Genomic DNA, 16,989 nt, shown 5'->3' with positions numbered 1-16,989 from the left:
GCATAGAAATTACAGAGCACTATGAAACCATTGAAGTGGTGATGTAGGGAGTTCTCTTTGAGGCGCAGCGGAAACGAATCTGACTAGGAACCATGAGGTTGTGGGTTCCATCCCTGCCCTCGCTCAATGGGTTAAGGATCCGGCATTGCTGTGAGCTGTGGTGTAGGTCGCAGACATGGCTCCAATCTGGCATTGCTGTGGCTGTGGCATAGGCCAGCAGCTATAACTTCAATTGGACCCCTAGCCTGGGAACCACCATGTGTTGCAGGTATGGTCCTAAAAAGCAAAATAAAATAAAAATAAAATAGCATGTATGGCAAAATCTCATTTGTTTTCAATATATGCAGATCTACACAGAGAACCATTATTTAGAAGGATAGTCATCAGACAGTGGCTCTATCTTAGCTTTTTTTTTTCAGCTTTTTAGGGCGGCACCCGAGGTATATGGAACTGCCGGCCTACCCCACAGCCACAGCAACCCCAGATCTGAGCCTCATCTGTGACCTACACTGCAGCTCCCAGCAACCCAGGATCCTTAACCCACTGAGTGGGGCCAGGAATCGATACTCATGGATACTAGTCCGGTACATTACCGCTAAGCCACTAAGGGAGCTTCTCTATCTTGGCATTTTAAAATATGCTTTGTTCCTTTTTGAATTGTTCTCATTTTCTCTGCAATGAGCATGTATAATTACTACAGAATCCAATAAGCCCCTTCTTGTAAGGAAGGACTATCTAGAATTTCAGTTCAATCCATGTTCTCAAGAGGAGAGGTTTTGTATCACAAAAATCAGTTTCCACGAACACAGATGTCCACAGCAACTGTTTTGTTCATGTGATTGCAAGCATTTCTTTTTCACTAATAATCCTTAAGCACACAAAACAAAGCAAGAAAAGCCCTACCCCCTCCAGCCTGTTCTCATAAAGGTTATTCTTTGCAGATGAGGCTGAGGTCTGTGCCTTTGGACTTGCAGGCTAAGAAGACACAGGAGGGCCAACTTGAATGATCTTACAGAAGCTCTTGTCCACTTTTGGTCCCTTACCTAGTGGTAGCCAATTTCAGTGCTCCTTGTCCCTTCCTGCCCCAACAATCCAGCTACTCTCATGCGAGATATCCTAAGTCCCTAGGGCGTAGAATCACACCAAGCAGGCGCAAAATTCCAAAACACAGGGGAAAAGAAGACTGGGGAGAATGTGTGACAGCTGTTATCCTCCCTTATTTTGCTCTTGGCTCCTTGTGGAGAATTTGCACATCAGCTGCTCGGCCTATAAATTTGGCACTCAGGCTGTTCAGCCCATAAATCTGACTGTGCCGTGTCCTGGCAGCAGTTTAGTTGCAGAGCTGGGGCCCTCACCCACTTCCTAACTTGCTGGGTTTTTTTATGGGAGAGAAACAAAGCAGTCAAGGGTCAGAGTTGTACACATGAAGTTGCGGAGTCCAGTGTTAAGACAATTAAAGAGTTGTGTCTGAATATATGACCTTGAGTACCAGATACTTTACACAAAGTAGAAACCCTGCTAACAACCTGCCCACATAAATCTCTTTTTCAGGCGGTGCCCATGGTATGCGGGAGTTCCCCGGCCAAGGATGGATTCCTCGCCATGGCAGTGACAAGGCCGGATCCTTAACTGCTAGGCCATTAGGGAAACTCTACAAATAAATCTTGTGATGACCTGCCAACCTTCCCAACCCTCTGCCCTCTTCCCTGAGACCTTTGGAACAATCTCCAGTCCCCTTTCTCCCCTCACTCCCATTCCCACTTTTATATTTGGCTGAGAGGAGTTCCCGTCATGGCTCAGTGGAAACTCAGTGGAGTGCCCATCATGGCTCAGCGGTCTTTGGTTTCTGTTTGTGGGTTAGAGCTGTTTTATCACTATTTTTCCTGCCTTTCTTGATTTCTTGAGTTGGGGTACAAGGTGATATAGTCACTAAATCCTTGCTCATCTGAATCTGACTAATATCCCTGAAGATGCAGGTTCGATCCCCGGCCTTGCTCCGTGGGTTAAAAGATCCAGCGTTGCCATGAGCTGTGGTGTAGGTTGCATACTTGTCTTGGATCCTGTGTTGCTGTGGCTCTGGCTACAGCTCCTATTCAACTCCTAGCCTGGGAACCTCCATATGCCACAGGTATGGCCCTAAAAACACACACAAAAGATTTGGCTCAGATAGTTTAATATTTTGAATTCGAAGCTACAATTAGAATTTCCTTAGTATCACATCTTTTCTTTCAAGAATTTTGACTCTTGGAGTTCCCATTGTGGTGCAACGGGGTTGGGGACATCTCTGGAGCAATGGTACTTGGGTTTGATACCTAGCCTGGCACAGTGGGTTAAGGACAAGATATTGCTGCAGCTGTGGCATGGGAACTCCATATGCTGCAGAGTGGCCTACAAAAGAAAAAAAAGCATTTTGATTCTTAATCATTCCAAGATGCGGTACTATTATCCTTTAAAAAGATCTGTTCTTCCCTTATCTTGAGGTCTTTGGTTTCTGTTTGTGGGTTAGAGCTATTTTGTCAATATTTTTTCTGCCTTTCTTGATTTCTTGAGTTGGGGTACAAGGTGATATAGTCACTAAATCCTTGCTCATCTGAATTCATGCTTCCTATATCAGGTTAATGATAAGCTGTCTGGATGGAGCATTCTTTTTTTTTTTTTTTTTTTTTTTTTTTGCTTTTCTAGGGCCTCACCCATGGCATGTGGAAGTTCCCAGGTAAGGGACTGAATCGAAGCTGTAGCTGCCGGCCTACACCACAGCCACAGCAATGCCAGATCCAAGCCATGTCTTTGACCTACACCACAGCTTATGGCAATGCCAGATCCTTAACCCACTGAATGAGGCCAGGGATCAAACCTGCATCCTCATGGATGCTAATCAGATTTGTTACCACTGATCCATGACAGGAACTCCTGGTTGGAGCATTCTTAACAGCAGGGCTCTTATCTTAGCGGCCTGAAGACTTGATTCCAGCATCTTCTGGCCTCCAGAATTACGGATGAGAAATCTGAAGCCAGTCTATCTGATACTGGTCTAACTGATCTTCCTCTATAAGCGATTTGTTCTTCTTTTGGCTGAAAGCATGCTAACATATGCTTTATATATATTTTCCTCTGCAATCTCACCCAGAAACCAGGGAGCAGTTTTTCCAGACAGATTTGGGTCATTAACTGCCTCAGAGAAATTTTCTCCTGTTACTTGCTTAATTATTGCCTCTCAATCTCTTCTTGTTTCTCTTTCTAGAGGCCCCATTGTTTGCAGATTGGGTCTCCTGTTCTCCAGTTCTACTGTGTTTTTCATGCATGGTTACTGTATCTTTCTGCTTTTACTCTCTGGTTTGAATTATCTTGATAATTTGACTTTTCAGATCACTAATTAGAGTCATAATAGTAAATATTCTCAAACTTTTGCTTCAAGCCATGAGAGTATGAGACCAAGCTTCCCAGCAAGAGCACTTATAAAAGATGGAAAACATTATTTTTTTAAAACCCAGATATTTTAAGGTACTAGAGATCTATTGAAGTTCTCTGGTGGCTCAGCAGGTTAAGGATCAGCGTTGTTACTGCAGTGGCTTGGGTCACTGCTGTGGCACAGTTTCATTCCCCAGCCAAGAACTCCTACATGCAGTGCCTGAGGAAGAATAATTCCAGGGCTCAGGCTGGAAAGATAAGCCTGAAAAATAAATGGGTGTTTTAAAATAATAGAGACAAAAAAGAGGAGTTCCCATCGTGGCATAGCGGAAAGGAATCCAACTAGGAGCCATGAGGTTTTGGGTTTGATCCCTGGCCTTGCTCAGTGGGTTAAAGATCCGGTGTTGCCGTGAGCTGTGGACTAGGTTGCAGATGCGGCTCAGATCTGGCATTGCTGTGGCTCTGGCGTAGGCCAGTGGCTACAACTCTGATTAGACCCCTAGCGTGGGAACCTCCATATGCTGCGGGTGCGGCCCTAAAAAAAGACAAAAAAATTTAAAAATTTTAAAAATCGATACATGTCAAAAGACACAGGAGCCAACTGGAAGGAGGCCCCAATGACCAAAATTGGAATAAATAAATCAGTAAAAAAAAAAAATAATAATGACAGTATTGGATTGTAAGCCATAGAATGAAATAAATATCCAGTATAAATCATTAAATAGGAGTTCTCGTCATGCCTCAGTGGTTAACAAATCTGACTAGGAACAATGAGTTTGCAGGTTCGGTCCCTGGACTTGCTCAGTGGGTTAAGGATCCGGCGTTGCCATGAGCTGTGGTGTGGGTTGCAGACGTGGCTCGGATCCCACGTCGCTGTGGCTGTGGCACAGGCCCTCAGCTACAGCTTGGATTCAACCCCTAGAGCTACAGCTCTGATTCAACCCCTAGCCTGGGAGCCTGGGAACTTCCATATGTCACAGGTGTGGCCCTAAAAAGCAAAAAGCAAAAAGAAACAAAAAACAAAAAGCCCACCACCACCACAACAAAAACTATTAATAAGACATGTCAACATCATGATAGAATGCACAAAAAGGGACACATCACTTCTGTGATACCCTTGCCAAAAACTGTGTAATTGCAATCTAATCATGACAAATCTGACATACCCAAATTGATAGACATTCTGCAAAATAACTGACCAGGTCTTATCACAGTGTCAAAGTAATGGAAGGCAAAGAAAGAATGAGGAACTGTCACAGATTGGAAAAGCTTAAGGAGAGACAGTTAAATACAATGTGGAATCCTGGATTAGATCCTGGAACAGAAAAAGAACATTAGGAGGAAAACCGGTGACACTGGAATGAGGTCTATAGTATAGTTTGTAGTATTGTACCCATGTTAATTTCCTGATGTTGAAATTTGCACTCTGGATACTTAAGTTATTGACTCTAGGGAAAACAAGGTGGACTGTATATCTGAACTCCATATTATTTTTTAGCTGCTTTCTCGAAGTAGAAGTACATGCATATATTTAAGTATATTCATTTTTTCTTTTTTGGCCACCCTGAGGCACATGGAGTTCCCAGGCCAGATCCTTAACCCACTGTTCCAGTGAGGGGGGATGCGGGGTGTGTGGGTTAATGGGGATAGACCCTTTGTCCCAGCGCTCCCAAGACACCGCAGATCCTTTTGTGCCACAGCGGGAACTCTGTTAAGTATACATTTTAATAAGTTTGACACATATATTCACCTATCAAAGCATCGCCACAAGATAGTGAACACCTATCCATCACCTCCAAGAGCTTCCTAACACCATCCCATTACAGCCTGGGCCCCTATCCCACCCACCCCGACAGAGATCTGCTTTCTGTCACCATAGATCAGCTTGCATTGTCTAGAGTTCTGTGTAAATGAAAAATTTGCTCTTTTCTTTGTCTGACTTCTTTCATGCAGCATAATTCTTTTTCTTCTTCTTTTCTTCAGTTTTGGCCACCCTGCAGCATATAGATTTCCCAGGCCAGGGATCAAATCTGATCCATAGTCTGGACCTAAGCCACAGCTGCAGCAATGCTAGGTCCTCAACCTCCTCTGCTGGGCTGAGGATCCATTGCCCATCCCAGCAGTCCCAAGACACTGCCAATCAGGAAGTCCTCATGCAACATCATTCTTGCTGAAATTCATCCCTTCTAAGCTGAGTAGTATTCCACTGTATGCCTCTACCACAGTTTGTTTATTCATTTGTCAACTGCTGGACATTTAGGTGGTTTTCAGCTTTGGTTCTTGCCAATAAAGCCTCTGTGAGTACTGGTGTACAAGGCTTCATGTGCACATATGCTGTCATTTCTCTTGGACACCTAGGGGTAGTATGCTTATGTTTCACTTTTAAAGAAACTGCCAAAATGTTTTCCAAGGAAGCTGTACTATGTTGCATTCTCATCGCAGTGTGAGGGTTCCAGTTCCTCCACATCCTCAGCAACACTTGGTATAGTCTCTTAAAATTTTGTCATTGCAATAAACTATCTTGTAGTTATACCTTCATATTTTCATTTGTATTTCCCTAATGGCTAATAATATTCTATTTTCATGAGAATTTTTTCAAATGCTTACTTACCATTTGCATAATTTTTTTAGTAAGGTATCGGTTCAAATCTTTTTTTTTAAATTTTTTTATTTTCCCACTGTACAGCAAGGGGGTCAGGTTATCCTTACATGTGTACATTACAATTACATTTTTTTCCTCCACCCTTTGTTCTGTTGCAACATGAGTATCTAGACAAAGTTCTCAATGCTACTCAGCAGGATCTCCTTGTATATCTATTCTAAGTTGTGTCTGATAAGCCCAAGCTCCCGATCCCTCCCACTCCCTCCCCCTCCCATCAGGCAGCCACAAGTCTTTTCTCCAAGTCCATGATTTTCTTTTCTGAGGAGATGATCATTTGTGCTGGATATTGGATTCCAGTTATAAGTGATATCATATGGTATTTGTCTTTGTCTTTCTGGCTCATTTCACTCAGTATGAGATTCTCTAGTTCCATCCATGTTGCTGCAAATGGCATTATGTCATCCTTTTTTATGGCTGAGTAGTATTCCATTGTGTATATATACCACCTCTTCCGAATCCAATCATCTGTCGATGGACATTTGGGTTGTTTCCATGTCCTGGCTATTGTGAAGAGTGCTGCAATGAACATGCGGGTGCATGTGTCTCTTTTAAGTAGAGTTTTGTCCGGATAGATGCCCAAGAGTGGGATTGCGGGGTCATATGGAAGTTCTATGTATAGATTTCTAAGGTATCTCCAAACTGTTCTCCATAGTGGCTGTACCAGTTTACATTCCCACCAACAGTGCAGGAGGGTTCCCTTTTCTCCACAGCCCCTCCAGCACTTGTTATTTGTGGACTTATGAATGATGGCCATTGTGACTGGTGTGAGGTGGTATCTCATGGTTGTTTTGATTTGCATTTCTCTTATAATCAGTGATGTTGAGCATTTTTTCATGTGTTTGTTGGCCATCTGTATATCTTCTTTGGAGAAATATCTATTCAGGTCTTTTGCCCATTTTTCCATAGACTGATTGGTTTTTTTGCTGTTGGGTTGTATAAGTTGCTTATATATTCTAGAGATTAAGCCCTTGTGGTTCAAATCTTTTGACCATTTTTATTAGGCTGTTTGTTTCTCATTATTGAGATTTGTTGGTGCTGTACATATTTTTGATATAAGTTCTTTGTTAGATTAGATGCTTTATAAATATTTTATCAGGCTCCAGTTTCTTTTCATTCTCTTCATAGTGTATTTTGAAGGGCAGAAGATTTTTGTTTTTTCAAAAAATCTAAAATGTTCTTTAATGAACCATGCTTTTGACATTGTGTCTATGAAATCTTTTTTTTTTTGGCTGCACTCATAGCAAGTGGAAGTTCCTGGACCAGGGATCAAACCCATGGCACAGCAGCAACCCGAGCCACAGCAGTGACAACCCTAGATCCTCAACCCACTGAGCCACCAGGGAACTCCATAAGGAATCTGTTTTTAACTCCCTACCTCAAAGATTTTTTCCCTATGTTTCCTTATGGAACTTTTATAGATTTAGGATTTATATTTGGGTCTGTGATCCATTTTGAGTTAATTTTTGTGTATGATATAAAGTATATGTCAAAGTTCATTTTTTGGTATATAAATATCCAGTTATTCCAGGACTATTTGTTGAAAGACTAACCATCCTTCACTGATTTGCCTTTACACCTTTGTAAAAAAAATCAATACTAATTCATATCAGAGTCTAAAAAGTCAAATGTTGTAATGAACTAATTCAGGCATAGTGTATGATATTAAAATAATATCTTTAAAATGCATAACTGCATAATGGAAGCAAAACTGTATATTGGACCACAGTGTAATTACACTAGAAATCAGAAAGGTAACTAGAAAGTCTCCAACTGTGTGGTCCAGGAGGGACTGAAGCTGGAAGTGGAGGGGAGAGAAGACGTGTTAAACCAGCATCTTTCCTAGAGCTGCTGCTGTGATGCTCATTGTGACTGTGGAAGGCACAGCCCCCAAAGTACTGTTCACTTAAATGCTGAAGCAAAATGCATTTTCTGGGGATATGCAACCCAAGGGGCCCTTCCCTGTTTACCAACCAGTACACACACACACACACACACACACACACACACACACACACACACACACACACACACACAGAGAGAGAGAGAGAGAGAGAGAGAGAGACATAATATATATCAGTATATGTATCAGTACTGATACATATGCGTGTGTGTGTTTATACTGGATAGATACACTTTATATGAATTTTTAGTGAAAAGCGACAGATGAGAAAGAAGAAAGGATGGGAAAAGAGAATGGGAGGGAGAGAGGGAAAATGAAAATATCTGGAATCAATATGTACCAAATGCTCACAGTGGTTATCTCTGAGCTGTAGACTTATACTTAATTCTTTTTGTCCTCATATCATTCATAGTTTCTAAATGTTCATCACATGATACATTTCGAAGCAAAAGGAAACATATACTTGTGTTGGTCTCCTCTTGCAGGTCTTCCCTGAAGCCCTGTCCTGCTGCCAACATTGGTCGGCTGATGTGACAGGTTCCTTCCAGCCTCCTGAGAGCTTACCCAGCAGAGAAAACCCTGGAACTTGCCAGCCAAACACTTAGCACGCTTTGTACTGACTGCCTCCATCTGCCCTTTCCTGAGAAGTGCTGTAGGAGATGCCCTGAAGGCTGATGGAACCAAACCCAGGTCAGAATATGAATTATTTTGCATTGTTGCCCTGATTGATGAGCTGGGCCATTTCCCATTGTCTTGAGCACCGATACTTCTCTTTATAAATAATTTACTTGCCCAGAACAGAAAGCAAAGGCATTTATAATGAAGCAGACCAAAGGACATTTCACCTCTCTCAAAGTTTAGTGTGCCTTTTTTTTTTCTTTTTCTTTTTATGGCCACACTCACAGCATATGGAGGTTCCCAGGCCAGGGGTCAAATTGGAGCTGCAGCTGCCAGCCTACACCACAGCCACAGCAACGCCGGATCCTTAACCCACTGAGTGAGGCCAGGGGTGGAACCTGCGTCCTCATGGATGCTAGTCGGGTTTGTTAACTGCTGAGCCACGAAGGGAACTCTGTAGTGTGCCCTTTTTGTGTGATTACAAAAAGCATTGCTTTAAAAAGTTAGACTGTATGAGAGTATTAAATTAGTATAAAATCACTCTATTCTTAGACTCCTAAGTAGATTATTGTAAATATTTGGCAAGTTTTTTTCTTTTCACATAATTGGGGTTACACCATGTAGAGTTCCTCTGGCTCCATATCTTGTGTGTGTGTGTGTGTGTGTGTGTTAAAATATACACAACATAAAATTTACTATCATACCCATTTTTTTTTTTTTCGCCTGTGCCCTCAGCAAGTGGAAGTTCCCAGGACAGGGATCAAACCAGATCTACAGTGATGACAATGCCAAGTCCTTAACTGCTAGGCCACTGGGGCACTCCCTGCTGTAGCCATTTTTAAGTGCACACTGTAGTAGCATTAAATACCTTCATATTGTTGTGCAGTTATCACCACCCTCAATGTCTACAACGTTTTTCATCATCTCAAATTGAAATTCTATATCCATTAAACAATGACTTCCCATCTCCCCCTCTCCTCACGCCACCCACGCTACCACCTCTGGCAACCATTCTACTTTCTATCCTCTATGAATTTGACTAGTGTAGGTACCTCATATAAGTGGAATCACACAGTATTTGTCTTTTAGTGTCTGGCTTATTTCCACTTAACACTGAGTCCTCAAGGTCCATCCATGTTGTAGGTTGTATCAGAGTTTCCCTCCTTTTTTTTTTTTTTTTTTGTCTTTTTAGGGTTGCACCTGTGGCATATGGAGGTTCCCAGGCTAGGGGTCAAATCAGAGCTGTAGCTGCCAGCCTACACCACAGCCACAGCAACACCAGATCTGAGCCACAGCACATGGCAATGTCAGATCCTTAACCCACTGAGTGAGGCCAGGGATTGAATCTGCAACCTCGCAGTTCCTAGTCGGATTCGTTTCTGCTGTGCCACTGTAAGAACTCCTCCTTCCTTCTTAAGACTAATTTTCTGCTGTATGTGTACACCACACCTGTTTGTTTGTTCATCTGTCAATGGACACTTGGGTTGCCTCTACCTTTTGGCTATTGAAAATGATCCTGCTGTGAACACGGGTATACAAATATCTGTTAGAGTTCTTGCTTTCAACTCTTTTTATTTTACTTTATTTTTTTGGCTGCACCCATGGCATACATAAGTTCCTGGAGCCAGGGATTGAACCCATGCCACAAAGCAGTGACCCAAGCCACAGCAGTGACAATGCCAGATCCTTAACCATTAGGCCACCAGGGAACTCCTCAATTCCTTTTTTTTTTTTTTTTTACTTTTTAGGGCACCACCTGCAGCATATGAAAGTTCCCAGGCTAGGAGTCAAATCTGCTAGTCATATTTGTTTCTGCTGAGCCACAGTGGGAACTCCCTCAATTCTTTTTATCATAGAACCAGAAGTGGAATCACTGTATCATATGGTAACTCTGTTTTTAGTTTTTTGAGGACTCATATATAGCTTTGACTCCTCTGCTTCTAATTCACTTTTGAGCACCAATATTTTCTCAACAATGTTTCTGTAACTCTACAATTTCAAACTTCCAAAAAATTTTGCAGAAATAATAGAACAGAGTCCGATACATCCTTCAATGAGATTTACCAACTACTCTCATTCTGCCACATTTGCTTTATCCTTCTTTCTCTTTGTGTGTGTGTGGGAGGGGGGATGTATAGAAAGTTCCAGAAATGATGCTTCTTTACCCTAAAATGACTCAGTGTGGATTCTTTAGGAACAAGGACATTCCCTAGAAACAAGGATATTCACTTTCACAAAACAATGATCAAGATCAGAACATTAAGCATTGATATAAGGCCATTATCTAACCCAAAATCCCTATTCCAATTTTGCAAATTGTCCCCAGTCTGAGGACATGTATGAAATTTAATTGCCAAGTTCCATGGTAAGCAGTTCTAAAGACCCCAAAATTCCCATTCCCTGATAAGTCAGTCAAATACTGATCTGGTACTGCTGTAAAGGGACTCTTCAGATATGCAATTAAGGTGACCTTAAGGAGCTCCCTGGTGGCTCAGTGGGTTAAGGATCTAGCATTGTCACTGCTGTGACTTGGGTTACTGCTGTGGCTCAGGTTTGATCCCTGGCTGGAGAACTTCCACATGCCATAGGCCTGCCCCCCCCAAAAAAAAAATTTACTCTCAAATCTTATAGGTGGATAAGGACTCTTGAGAATGAATCTTAATAGACAGGTGACCTTAAATTAGGGAGATTATCCTGGACTACACAGGTGGGACAGTGTTGCTGTATGAGCACTTAAAAGCAGAAAAGGAAGGCAGAAGGGGAAGTCAAAGAGGTTTGGAGCATGAGAAAAACTTGGCTTGCCATTGGTGGAGGGGCTGCAGAAATCCAGGCAGCCTTGAAGAGCAAAGTCAGCCTCTGGCTGAGCCAGCAAGGAAACAGGTTCCTTAGTCCCAGAACCGCCTGAATGAACCTGGAAAGGAATTCATCCCAGAGCCTCTATAGAAGAACCTGGCCCATGGACACCTGACTTTTGGCCTCTGAGACCCCAAACAGAAGAACCCACCAAGCCCGCCAATTTCTAAACTTCCAAACTGGGAGGTACTAAGTTTGTGTTATTTTAGGTCCCTAAGTGTGTAATAACTTGCTACAGCAGCAATGAAAAACCCATAAACATTCCCCTCAGTCTCCTTTTTCTTTCTCTCTCTCTCTCTCTTTTTTTTTTTTTTTTTTTTTTTGTCTTTTTAGGGCCACACTCATGGCACATGGAGGTTCCCAAGCTAGGGGTCTAATCTGAGCCATAGCTGCCGGCCTACCCCACAGCCACAGCAATGCCAGATCCGAGCCGAGTCTGCAGCCTACACCACAGCTCACGGCAATGCCAGATCCTTAACCCACTGAGTGAGGCCAGGGATTGAACCTGCAACCTCATAGTTCCTAGTTGGACTCATTTCTGCTGCACCACGAAGGGAACTCCTCCCTCAGTCTCCTTTAATCTGGAACAGTTCCTGAGACCTTCTGTTTTGACCCTTGAAATTGTATGGAGAGTACAAGCCAGTTATTTGTAGAAGGTCTCTGAATCTGGGTTTGTCTGATATTTTATTAATAGATTCTGGTTCTGCCTCTTGGGAATTGATTCCGCAAAAGTGGTGCTGTGTCATTCCCAGTGAGTCACATCAGTGGGCATGTGATGTTGTTTTTGTCCCAGTAATGGTAATGTCAACTTTGATTACTTGGGTAAAGTGATATCTGCCAGGCTTCTCCTGCAAAACTACCATTTCCCCTTTGTAAATAATAAATACTCTGCAGAAAGATGCTTAGAGACAGTATAAATATCCTGCTCCTCATTAGATTTTGTCCACTAATTTTTAGCATCCACTGATGGCTCTTGCCTGGAACAGTTAATATTATGATTATGATAGATTCATTCTCTATCTATATTAATTCTAGCTCTATATTAGCTTAAAAATTTTGTTTAATAGCCCACTTCCCCATGTAAAGCAATACCATGAGTATTTCTCTTAATTAATAAGTGTTCATTGGAGTTCCCTTTGTGGCTCAGTGGTAACGAACCCTACTAATAACCACAAGGATGAGGGTTCAATCCCTGGCCTTGCTCAGTAGGTTAAGGATCCCGTGTTGCCATGAGCTGCAGTGTAGGTGGCACACGCAGCTCGGATCTGGCATTTCTGTGGCTGTGGTGTAGGCCAGCAACTGTAGCTCGGGCTCGACCCATAGCCTGGGAACTTCCATTTGCCAGGGGTGTGGCCCTAAAAAGAAAAAAAAGTGTTCGTCAACATTTAAACATTTATTTTGTATTCAATGGTTCAGGATAACATTATATAGTGGTTTACTAAACTAGGTCATTTAGCTTGGTTCTACTTTTTCACAATTTTATTTTATTTTATTTTATTTTATTTTTTTGTCTTTTTGGCATTTCTTGGGCCGCTCCCGCGGCATATGGAGGTTCCCAGGCTAGGGGTCAAGTCGGAGCTGTAGCCACCAGCCTGTGCCAGGGCCACAGCAACGCAGGATCCAAGCCGCGTCTGCAACTTATACCACAGCTCACGGCAACGCCAGATTGTTAACCCACTGAGCAAGGACAGGGATCAAACCCGCAACCTCATGGTTCCTAGTCGGATTCGTTAACCACTGCGCCACGACGGGAACTCCCTTTTTCACAATTTTAAATTGTGACACAAAAATGTCCTTGTACGAGTTCCCTGGTAGCCTAGTGGTTAAGGATTCAGCGTTATCTCTGCTATAACTCAGGTTTAGTCCCTAGCCTGAGGAACTTCCCCATGCTGTGGGTGCAACCAAAAACAAAAACAAAAACAGCCTCCCCCCAATGTCCTTGCAAATACATTGTAGTTCATGTTTATGAGTTTCTCCTTAGGATAAACTACTGAGATTGGAATTAATTAATGAGTCGACAGGTAGGTACATTCTTCCTAAAGTCTTGAATCTATATTATCAAATTACCCTCTAAAACACCAATTTCCATTTTGATCATGAATGTATGAGATGACCCATTTCTGCCAACATTGAGTGTTATTATTCTTTAATCTCTGCTGATGTGTCAGGCCAGAAAAATAGAATCTTACCATTTTAATGTGCATTTCTTTGTTTGCTAAATGTTTGTTAAAAGAATTATTGAGTATTAGTAAGATTGGATATATATTTCATATTTTTAAATTCATTTTTATTTCTCCTTTGGTGAAATAATCTGTACTTCCCTACTTTTCTATTTAGGCATTTGGCTTTTCCTTATTGATATAGTTATACGTTTTCTTTTCTATTGGCTCCACTGCTCATGAGAGCAAGGACTGTGAACATCTTATTCATGCTGTACTTCAGCATTTAGAATGGTGCCTGACACTTTAATAGGTGGCCAAAAAATATATATTGGGAGTTCCTGTCATGGCTCAGCAGAAATGAATCTGACTAGCATCCATGAGGATGCAGGTTCCATCCCTGGCCTCAGTGGGTTAAGGATCTGTCATTGCCATGAGCTGTGGTGTAGGTCACAAATGCCGCTCAGATCTGGCGTTGTTGTGTCTGTGGCATATGTAGGCAGGCAGCTGTAGCTCCAATTTGACCCCTAGCCTGGGAATCTCCTTATGCTGTGGGTGCAGTCCTAAAAAGACAAAAATTAAAATAAAATAAAATAAAATAAAATAAATACATATTGGATGAAAGAGAGGAATATTTATAAGACCTCTTTCTATTTTAAAGATACTATCTGAAGCAATCACTTACTGGCTACCATGTGCCAGGTACTATGCTCAGTGATTGTGTGTATTATTTCTTACGTCCTGATGATAGGCCCATGAGATTTGGTTATTGTCTCTACCTTCACAGCGGAGGCATGGAGAAGTTTCAAGAACACAACCATAGCCAAACAACTAGTAAGTGGTGGGGATGGGATTCAAACACAGGAAATCTAGTTCTAGCATATAATTAAGTTTGGGGCTATAAAAATATAAAACTTTTGTTGTAGTATTCGACTTTCATTTATAGGATTTGGTTTTGCTGTTACAACTAGGCCCTTTGATATTAACACTAAAACTGGAATTTAATCTGGAATTCATTGACATGCTGGTTTACTAATAAAGAATCAGGCCCAATGCCTTGAGTGATAGACATGAAAATTATATTTAGACAACCCTGAAGATTCTTCTCTCTATAATAAAAAAAAAAATCTGTGAAATAAGAATGAGTCTAGCAATCTTTTGATGGGACATACAATTGCTTTTTAGCGGAAAACTCCATCAGCTAATTCTGAAATGTTTGCATATTGAAATTATATTCCAACTAATAAATAATAACATATTAAGTAGGTTTGCTTGTGTTTTATCAATTTGTAACACCTGACTTCTTCCCAAAAGCTTTTTTTTTCCTTTCTTTTCTTTCTTTTCTTTTTTTTTTTTTTTTTTGTCTTTTTGCCATTTTCTTGGGCTGCTCCAGTGGCATATGGAGGTTCCCAGGCTAGGGGTCCAATCGGAGCTGTAGCCGCTGGCCTACGCCAGAGCCACAGCAACGCAGGATCCAAGCCGTGTCTGCAACCTACACCACAGCTCACGGCAACACCAGATCCTTAACCCACTGAGCAAGGCCAGGGACCGAACCCACAACCTCATAGTTCTTAGTCGGATTCGTTAACCACTGAGCCACGACGGGAACTCCTTCCCAAAAGCTTTTAAAGAGACTATAATGAGGCTCTAGTTACCCTCTTCTTTTTCTGCAAACTCCTCAGAGTAAAGGGCTGGGGTTCTTTAAATTATTACCTTCGGGCAACTTGCACAAACTCTTCACTGGCTTGAGCCAGTTCCTCTGCCATCTTCTCCAAAGAGGCAAACACTTCATTCTCCACATCTTCCCTCTCCATTGAGATGATCAGATGGCAAAGCTGAACAGTCATTGATGAGATGATTCTCTCGATCGCCTTGTTCTGTATCATGGAGCCAATGTCATCCAAGAGGAAAGACTCCATCTGCAGACAGAAGTATGACATGGCTGAAATGAAAAGAGGAAGACTCAAGCTTGCCCTTCTAATTAGGATATAATAGATGACAGCAGGTCAAAGTCCCTGCTACAACATCAAGAAACATCAGATAAATTGTAAAAATTATATTCCAAACACATTAGAGAGCTGTGGCAGCAAAGATGATGAGACAGATTAAAATTGTAAGGATGGGGTGTTCCTGCTCTGGTGAAACAGGATAGGTGGTGTCTCTGCAGCACCAGGATGCAGATGATCCACACATAGTGCTTTCAGAGATGGAAGAGAAAGCTGCAGAATCCTGGCCCACTCTCTCAATTATCAAAATTTTTTAAAATTAAAGAAGTTGTTGGAGTTCCTGTTGTGGCTCAACTAGTATCCATGAGGATCTGGGTTTGATCCCTGGCTTCATTCAGTGGGTTAAGGATCTGGCGTTGCCGAAAGCTGCATTGTAGGTTGAAGATGCAGCTTGGATCCCACTAGGCTTGTGGCTGTGGTGTAGGCTGGCAGCTGCAGTTCTGATTCAGCCCCCTAGCCTGGGAACTTCCATATGCTGCAGGCATGGCCCTGAGAAAGAAAGAAGAAAAGAAGTTGTTTAATTTAGTTTTTTGTTTTTTTGTTTTTTTTACTTTAGTGGAACTTGTATTCTCATTTTTTAACTGAATACTTACACAATATTTTTAGTATGAACTCTGTTAATGAAACATTTGTATTAATGAAACACATCAATACATATTATAAATTATTCCAGATAAGAAAGAGTTAAACACATAAGAAAAAGGAGAATGTGATCACTCCTGCTTCTGAGCATGCCTAGAGATCAGTCAACACCTATGCCAAGAGCATGAGTTATAAAAACCCTCTGATCTATCTTTGACGAGCAGTCATGAGAGTGTAGCCACCCCTAGAGAACCAACAAAGAGGAAAACAGGGATATTTTTTTCTTACCTTATTGGAAAGACGCTTTCCACTCTCTGAGCCAAAGAGCAGAAGATGGGGTTCACTCTAAATGTAGGAAACCCAGTTTTTGTTTTCTGTGTTTCTTTTTTTGGCTGCACCCACAGCATGTAGAAGTTCCTGGGCCAAGGATTGAACCCATGCCACAGCAGCAACCCAAGTATCTGCAGTGACAACACCAGATCCTTAACCCACTGTGCTACAAAGAAGTTCTGACATCCAGTTTTTCAAAAACCAGCAACAGGAATGTATTTATGTCTACACTACAGTTCAAGACTGTGGCATCTCCCAGCAACTGTTAGCTGACTCTACTACTGACGTCACAGGCAGTATTGCTAACACGGAAACATCATAATTTATGTATGGAGCCACTGAAGGTCTGCTGTTTCTGCAGTATTGAAAGTCCTGCTTATTCACAAGAACAGGAATCAGATTATAGTCTGAGAAAGAATTTAAATGTTTTCCTCAATTCAGCCATAGAAATAAGACTCAAACTACAGGTCT

General features: G+C 41.8%; 1 protein-coding gene across 5 annotated transcripts in view; it reads right to left on the bottom strand.

Moving 5' to 3' along the window:
• Positions 1–16,616, bottom strand: part of LOC146404640 (uncharacterized) — a 35,260-nt gene extending 18,644 nt beyond the window's left edge. For 4 of the 5 annotated variants that reach the window (XM_085018428.1, XM_085018429.1, XM_085018431.1 and 1 more), the window contains exon 1: positions 1,044–1,223. Coding sequence is in view for 1 of the 5 variants with exons in the window: in XM_085018427.1 (XP_084874553.1) it covers positions 15,314–15,519 (206 nt within the window). In the remaining 4 variants the exon portion in view is untranslated. Of the gene's footprint in view, positions 1–1,043; positions 1,224–15,313; positions 15,520–16,476 lie in introns of those variants that run through there. The other variant, XM_085018427.1, reaches the window with a different exon arrangement.
• Positions 16,617–16,989: the final 373 nt, after the last annotated feature.

This window comes from Sus scrofa, chromosome 3 (assembly GCF_054392235.1).
Source record: "Sus scrofa isolate SSC_HxYL_T2T_F1_AM1 chromosome 3, Sscrofa_HxYL_maternal_Yorkshire_Landrace_v2.0, whole genome shotgun sequence".
NCBI classification, from domain to species: Eukaryota; Metazoa; Chordata; class Mammalia; order Artiodactyla; family Suidae; genus Sus; species Sus scrofa.
Note: the sequence above shows the minus strand (reverse complement) of the source record. Positions and strands in the feature narration are given on the sequence as shown.